The sequence below is a fragment of the Cynoglossus semilaevis genome, chromosome 5 (assembly GCF_000523025.1).
Source record: "Cynoglossus semilaevis isolate Cse_v1.0 chromosome 5, Cse_v1.0, whole genome shotgun sequence".
Classification (NCBI taxonomy): Eukaryota; Metazoa; Chordata; class Actinopteri; order Pleuronectiformes; family Cynoglossidae; genus Cynoglossus; species Cynoglossus semilaevis.
In genome coordinates, this window is record NC_024311.1 from 7,301,495 (window position 1) to 7,309,666 (window position 8,172).

An 8,172-nucleotide genomic window follows, 5' to 3' on the forward strand; every position below is an offset into this window, starting at 1 on the left:
GATTGTACGGCTGTACCTACGATTCACAAAAACAATGACGCAACAACCACGGGTGCTACGACCAAACACTGGCTGCAAGTGCAACATCTGGGGTAATCTGGGAATTCACCGGTTTTGATAAACAACAGTCCCCACCTCAAAATAGAGGTGGGGGTTGGTTTGTTCTTTTGAGTCACTCTGATGTCAATAGTAAACATTTAAAGCCGAGTTGATGCTACGAAGGCGGTGAAAAACACGCGGTTATTGCATGTAAAAGAAACTTCTCCATCTTCATGTTCTATTAAAAGCGTTAGTCACGTTCCAGGCCACTTGATGGCGCCGTTCCTTTACCTGTCATGCACCAGTAAACACCACAGAAAAAGACGGAGAAACGGCTGCTCACGTGACAGGGACTCGGCTCAGCTGATAAAGGTCGCTGGTTCAGACTACAACAACAGAAGCGCTTGGTCACTCACTGCTGGTTTTTTTTTGCACTGTTCGGTTTTATGCTGCAGACACGATGAAGAGTCTCTCACTGTTGGTTTTAACTGTTTTATCGCTCAGCGGCGACGCCCTGGTCCGGTAAGAAAAAAACACAACGTACCGGTTTATCCTCAAGCCGTAGGGGACAATAATCTACAGCTTCATGTCGCACAGACAAAGCCCACAGGCTTAAGCTGTTCGTCAGGTTAGCACGCTGCACCAAAGGCCGTGATTTTAGATGGAATGAGCGGCGACGGTTTCATATATAATATTTAAAGGGAAAAAGAAGGAAACATTAACTATTTAAATACGGTAACGTGACACAGCTGAAATACTTCAGTAGACTTGAGCAGCACTTTGGGGGAGGGGGTCACTGTAAAACCATAACGAAAACAGGTAAAACAATTGTTATTTATTAGCTCACTCGTTTACGTGTTAGTGGGTCAAATATTTGTAATTGAATTAAAAAAAAAAACGGTTTTATAAATGGTAAACTAAAACCTGAGCCTACTGGAAGAGTTGTTTTATCATTTGACGACCAAACATATTCACCCAACATGACAGTAGTATTTCTTACTTCTGTTAAGTTGTTGTTTAACCAGTTGTACCACAGAAATAATGGAAAATCAATGTTTCTACATGCAGGCAGTGATCAGTTCCAACAAAGTAGTTTTTAGTACTTGCCAAGCCCTGTCTTATGTACTATATGTACTGCAGGTAGCGCATGTAACGAGGCATATGAAGTAAATATTTTTTGTTATTTTGTTCTAGAATTCCACTGAAGAAGTTCCGGTCCATCAGACGTGGGCTGACCGACTCGGGGAGAAGTGTTCAGGACCTTTTGGCCGAAAAGAACTCCTTGAAGTACAACCTTGGATTCCCCTTCAGTAAAGGACCCACTCCAGAAACACTAAAGAACTACCTCGATGTAAGCTTCAATGTGTACAAGAGTCTACAACTGTAGTTTTGTTTGTTTGTTGGGATTTTAAGAATCTCAGTCTTGAGTCTATGACTGAAACCATTTTGTTCAACAGAAAAGTCAGTGATTTCTTTTTTTTTTTTTCCATAAATCACTTGGGGACTGATGTGACAACTGATGTATTTTGTTCCCACTGACTCCAAAGTCACATGGTGCAGAAGTTTGCTTCAGCTGCAGAGTCATTTCCTCATTTAGTTAAAAAATCTGATTTACAGTCATGTGTCGTTCACTGTTTAACCTTTGGTCTCAGAACATCTGCTGACACCAAGGATGATGTTTGATTGGTCAAAACCACCAGTGCAGAACTTCACTCTTGTGATCTCCACGCGTCGTCCTCTTCCTGTCCACAGGCCTGTCAGTCTGTCCAATGTATCTTTGACCTTGATGACCCTCAACAGTTAAGAGTTAACTTCTGTACTGTGGTACAAACAGCCAGCCTCGTGATTACAGTAAATCTTTGGCTGAGATCATTAGCAGATTAGCTGAGGTCATGAATTTTTCTCAGTTGGACTTTTTCCTTTCGGGACATTTCCAGTCAAACCTCTCCACAGGTCTGTGTGGTCATCAGACCCTTCTTGTGTTTTACTAGGCACAGTACTATGGCGACATCACCCTGGGAACCCCTCCTCAGACCTTCAGCGTGGTGTTTGACACTGGTTCGTCCAATCTTTGGGTGCCGTCCATTCACTGCTCCCTGTTGGACATTGCCTGCTGTAAGTGCCGTCTTCATTGCACCTCATCAAATTTCTGCTGCTTTCAACTCTCTGAACCAAACACATCTGTTTTCACAGTACTTCACAAAAAATATAACTCCGCCAAGTCCAGCACCTACGTCAAGAACGGCACAGCCTTCGCCATCCAGTATGGATCTGGCAGTTTGTCTGGCTACCTCAGTCAGGACACGTGCAGCGTAAGCACCATTCTCACACTGGGTCCACGTGGATGTGTGTGTTGGCATCAACACTGTCTAACTCTTATCCCTGTTTCCAGATTGGAGGCTTAACGGTTGAAAACCAGCTGTTTGGAGAAGCCATTAAGCAGCCAGGTATCGCCTTCATTGCAGCCAAGTTTGATGGAATCCTCGGCATGGCCTACCCTCGCATCTCAGTGGACGGAGTGCTGCCGGTCTTTGACAACATCATGCAACAGAAGAAAGTGGAGAGTAATGTCTTCTCTTTCTACCTGAACAGGTACGACAAGCTGCTCAAACAATGGAAATACACTCACCTATCGGTGTCGGACAGAAAGTAGAAATCGATTTGTTTGGGGCGCTGGGATGAGAATCAGCACCTCGATGTTTTCCACCGGCTGAAGGTGGCTTGGACCCTCCAGGACCCCTATTAATGATGCAATAACATTTGACATTTGACTTTTTCTATCTCATCAGGAACCCAGACACTGCCCCCGGTGGTGAGCTCCTGCTGGGAGGAACCGATCCCACATACTACACTGGTGAATTTAACTACGTCAACGTCACCCGTCAGGCCTACTGGCAGGTCAGCATGGACGAGTAAGTCACAGTACCAACATCTGGACAGGTCTGGATCAGTTGTCCATACAACAAAGAAGCAAAGGAACTTAAAGGCTTATTATGAATCTGAATTTTTAAATAAAAACAAAAATTCCACAGAATATGTCAACCCCAAACATGGCTTTCTAACCAGAATTGACTCAATATACAGGTTTATTCTTTCAGGAGCCAACTGAAAGCTGTGGTAACATATGACCCCCACAGATAAATTCTAGAAATGTAGCTGAGGTTAACAATATTAAACTCATCTTCACTTTCACAGATATGGCCCCTTGGCCTGACCCCTGACCTCAGAGTTTCTTTATTGTTTTGTTTTTTTTCTGTTTGTGAGACAGACTGGCCGTGGGCAGTCAGCTGACTCTGTGTAAAGGCGGCTGCCAGGCCATCGTGGACACGGGAACCTCCCTGCTCACTGGCCCCTCCGCTGAGGTCAAGGCCCTGCAGAAAGCCATCGGAGCCATTCCACTGATCCAAGGAGAGGTGAGAGCAAGGAGTCAGGAAGAAAGTTGGTTCTATTATTTCTACAATCAACCTCAGAAGATTTAACTTCTAAGGATCTAGAAAAGTCATGGGTTTGGTGGACAATAATTCTGTTAATAAATGTTGTCCATTTATTAATTGCTATTTTTCTGTGTGTTTGTGTTGTTTTTTTTTTTTAGTACATGGTGAACTGTGACAAGATCCCATCACTGCCAGTCATCACATTTAAAATGGGAGGACAGAGCTACAGTCTGACTGGAGAGCAGTACATCCTCAAGGCAAGTGATTAACTCTCTCTCTCTCACACACACACACACCTTTTTGTTGACATCTTTTGTTGACTTATTTGTGTTGTTTAATAAGATCTTTTCGGTTTAGTCGTTTTTCCAGTCGTGCAGTCACAGCGGTTAGTTGACATGTTTAAACGGTGCCCTCTAGCGGCCGTATTACACACGTATTAATCATTATGTGGTTAAATCTTCATGGAAAACTGAAAACTACGAATGTTCGTTACAAAATATTGCAGCATAGACTGTAAACACAAGTCGATAAAATCAAACATCGGTTTCGCCTCCGTTTTCCTGTTTTTCAGGAAAGTCAGGCCGACCGAACCATCTGCCTCAGCGGCTTCATGGCCCTGGACATCCCCGCCCCCGCTGGCCCCCTGTGGATTTTGGGAGACGTGTTCATTGGCCAGTACTACACCGTGTTCGACCGAGACAACAACAGGGTCGGCTTTGCTAAGTCCAAGTGAGGACATCGACCCGCTTTGGTACAAAGCTAAAGAGTGAAACCAAGCTTCACACATTTTCTGTTGCTTCGCAATCCATCAGTATTTAGCAATAGTTGGTGTAGATACTGTATGCACGGATTTGTGTGTGTGTGCGAGTGTCCGATTAAAAATAGACGGTGAATAAAGATGGTAAGTGGATGAAAACTGTCTGGGATCAACTGAACTGTCAGAACTGCTCTGTAGGATCTTTTTTTTTTTTAATCAGAAATTTGTCAGAAAGAGAATTTTAAAATGAAATAGTCAAATGAACTTCTGGGTTTGTGGTGTGTTTTAATGTAATTGGCTTAAATAAAAACTTTTTGAAATATTCTTTGTCATCATTTACTAAATGTTTTTTTTGTACTAGTACTACACCGTGTTCGACTGAGACAACAACAGGGTCGGCTTTGCTAAGTCCAAGTGAGGACATCGACCCACTTAGGTACAAAGCATTACATGAACATCAGAGCTAAGTAGAGCAGCTGACATTTGCAGTTCAAGATGTGTACGTGTGTGTGTGTGTGTGTGTATGGTAACATCACTTGGATGCAATGATGCCAGCAAATTTATCAAAGGCCAACTGTGCAATCTGGAATAAAAATTTTAATCATTACCAGCACTAAAATAAGATTCTCCCTCTTACAAAACCAGTCATTAGAAAGCACAAAACACAACTGTGTATGTATTAAATTCACCATAACTTCCACGTGAATGTAGTGATCAGTAAATGTGCTCAAAGCCGCCGTCAAATTCAGAATTTCTCTTCACGTGTATCTTTAGTAACGCTGATGAGACAGAATCATGACATAACAACAACAACACCATAATGACATGTTTACATCATCAGTGCAGCAGGTCCATATATGGTATATTGTTCCGTACACGTCTGCTCCCCAAGCCAGTGTTTGATTTGTCCATTCTAAGATTCTGTACAAACATGGCTGCCCTTTGAAGGGCTTCGCAAAGTCTGTGACAAGTACATTTTTTTTAGTGGCACAAATGGAGGCTTTAATCTTGCTTTGGGTTTGTTACCTGTATACTTCAGTTGTTATCAGAGCCTACAGAACTGTAGCCCAACACTGAGCTGCAGCACATAAGAGAACAAGACGACAAAAGTACAGCAGAGATGGTGGCGCTGTTTGAGGAGAGACATCAGCCTGTTTAGTTGAAGACAACACTGGCAGGAATTAAAGAAAGACACTAACAAAGATCTTCAACAGCTCTGATTTAAAAAAAAAAGTTTAATAGCCATCTGCTGCCACCTAGCAGAAGAGGATTTAATTGCTCTGTCTGTCACGCATTGACGAACGAAAAAACATATTTGCAATAAATAAAAACAATAGTTATGTGACGACTAAGTGACATTTGATAATTTTCTACGGCACACTAGTGTGCCACGGAACAGTGTTTGGGAGTTAAAAAAATGGAAAATAAATGTAATTATTAATAATGTCTCTTCACAGTGTGTGTGTGGGCAGGAAATGAACATTTGTATTGAAGTACAAAGAGAGAATAGCACGTTGTGTGGACTTAGGTGAGATTAAAGAATGTCTTAACTGTTGTTAATGTTCAGATGATACAGTGAATTCAACACCAAACTGTTTCTCGTAGCTCTTGGCCCTGACAGCCACTGATGGGACACAGGTCGTGTCCAGACTTAGCTGTCTCTGGAGCTCGGCTAATAGAAATGTTCAAGAAGTCAGTCGTGTCTTCAAAACCCTGAAGACTCACGGTCACAAAGAATGTTCTGGACTCTCTGTTGGTAAAGTTTTATTCAGTGATGAACAGAAGTGTCCACCTGGACTGTGTCGACACAAATGCTGTTCTGCTGACTTGAGGTTGACCTTTGACCTCCACAGTCAGCCCTCCTGTCCCTCTTTGTCTTTGTTTGTGACCTTACAGCCCTTCTTCTCCTCCTCCTCCTCCTCCTCCTCGGGCTCCGTGTTCAGGTTCTCCTGCTCATCCTCAGACTCCCTCCGTGGAGCAGCAGGGTCTCTCACCACATCTTCCATAGCCATCTCCCCCTCTAGCTCCTCCTCAGTTTCCTCCTCAACCCGACCCACGGTGTCTGGAATGATCTCCACCTCGATGTCCGAGGAGTCCTTGCTCTCCTTGAACCACACCGTCTTCTGTCCCTGCCTCCTCCTCTGCTTCATCCTCTTATCGTACTCGTCTTCATCTTCTCTGTCCTTCCTGGCCTGCCAGGCTGAGGGGCTACCCTTCGGGATGTGGTTGTTGTAGACGCCGCAGGAGGAGCAGTGACTCCGCCTCTCCAAAGGAAGGACTCTGCCCCCTGCCTGCGGGAAGGTGCTACGTCGTGGTATGGAGTTGTTGCAGCGCCGACTCTGGTCGCCCTCAGTCTGGAAACCATTATTGGTGAACTGTAGGGAGTCTCGGTGTCCACTGCGGGGCAGTGCCGACTTTAGACAGGGGCTCAGACACTACAAACAGGATAGAAGCGCCCCCCGGTGGTAAAACAGAAGTAAATTAAAAACAAGTGAATCAGCTGAATTCATAACACCATGTTTATGTGTTTTGAAGGGCATGTTAGAGCAAAAACTAAAGAGCCAATCACCAGGCGGACTACAACACTGGGCTACCACACTGTATGAAATATCCTGTACGTACGGGTTAACAGGATTTGTGAAAGTTTCGTTAAATTTTTTGCCTATGATGACTCTTAAATACATACAGTATATATGTTAATATATATGTGTTTATCCCTGACACACATACTGTATATATGTATGTGTTCTCTGATGAAGCTAAAAAGGTATTCTTCAAATCATAAGGTGAAAAACAAACATAATATAAAATTATTCATTCACAGCCCAAAAGCTTGGAGATAATGTTCAATCACATTATAAATCAAATCCACACGTTCAAGCCTGTGACCAAAGAAGAGTAAAAACACATGGACTGACCTCACACAAATTTCTCACACTGCTGTTTCCCTTCAACAAGAGGGAAACCAGAAAGCCAATCACGATGAGGCAGAGGACGAGCAGAGCAGCCATGACCAGACCCAGAAGAGCCATGTCCCCGGGGCGGTAGCCGATATTAGAGGGAGATGGGATGGCCATGGCTGAAAAAGGGGAGAAGACATCATCACACAACACAATGACCTCCAATATGTACACATACACACATTTATGTGTATATACATACATATATATGTATAGTACATGTAAATATATTCACACAAAAATTGCAAAAGAGACTCAGTTGGGGCTGCATAGCCATGCATGGCCCCTTGGGGGCAGACATGGTTAGGCCTGCTAGGCCAGTTCAGGCAGGGCAAAGAGCTTCCTTTCTGGCTGCAGGGAGTTGACCCAGTTTGAATGACACAGAAAAATGTGTAGGATTATCAACAACCCTGTGACTGGGCTTCTGCTTCGTTTCACTTGTTTGAATAAAAAATACTACTTTAAAATACCAAAAAATGGTTTAGTATAAAGTAAATGTAACTGTGCTGAACTTGTACTTAGTATTCCTAGAACTAATCTGAATTCAACAGCCATTGATGATCTAGATCGGTCACAATAGAGACCCCTGCTGGTCTTACCAGGTATGACTTGTACAGAGACAGCAGCCGAGCCATACTCCCCTGTAACGGTGTCTACTGCTCTGAGCTGAGAAGAAGGGAGATTAAAAAAACCCATCAAAATACCATGTAACCAGTCAGAACAGTCAACAGAGGGCGTCGTCAGCTACTGACTGCCATTCACCTGCAATGCGAAGGACTCGGTTTTCACGACTCTCTTCAGGATCATGAAACCATCTGAGGTCACATTGACGTAGCTGCTGTACTGAACCTCGTACTTCACATCTGGATTCACACCCTGAGACACAAACATGAAGACAGTGACGGACAGCAGTGCTAACATCACTGCAATGAGTTGAGCACAACCAGGACCACACAGGGCCACTGCAATGCACACACACACA

The 8,172-nt window shown here is 43.6% G+C and overlaps 2 protein-coding genes across 4 annotated transcripts in view; one reads left to right on the top strand and one right to left on the bottom strand.

Moving 5' to 3' along the window:
* The first annotated feature begins 499 nt into the window (after positions 1 to 499).
* On the top strand, positions 500 to 4,206 carry ctsd (cathepsin D). Its single transcript, NM_001294231.1, is given in 9 exon segments — positions 500 to 561; positions 1,234 to 1,390; positions 2,031 to 2,154; positions 2,233 to 2,351; positions 2,432 to 2,631; positions 2,829 to 2,951; positions 3,308 to 3,452; positions 3,632 to 3,730; positions 4,045 to 4,206. Coding segments are annotated over 9 exon segments (1,191 nt in total).
* A 999-nt stretch (positions 4,207 to 5,205) lies between these two features.
* cdhr5a (cadherin-related family member 5a) overlaps positions 5,206 to 8,172 on the bottom strand; it is an 18,464-nt gene continuing 15,497 nt past the window's right edge. For all 3 annotated transcript variants that reach the window (XM_017032467.2, XM_025055628.1, XM_008310218.3), the window contains exons 11-14: positions 7,953 to 8,066; positions 7,790 to 7,856; positions 7,149 to 7,309; positions 5,206 to 6,665 (exon numbers count right to left, since the gene is read on the bottom strand). In XM_017032467.2, the coding sequence (XP_016887956.1) occupies positions 6,084 to 6,665; positions 7,149 to 7,309; positions 7,790 to 7,856; positions 7,953 to 8,066 (924 nt within the window). In that variant the 3' untranslated portion in view covers positions 5,206 to 6,083. The remainder of the gene's footprint in view (positions 6,666 to 7,148; positions 7,310 to 7,789; positions 7,857 to 7,952; positions 8,067 to 8,172) is intronic.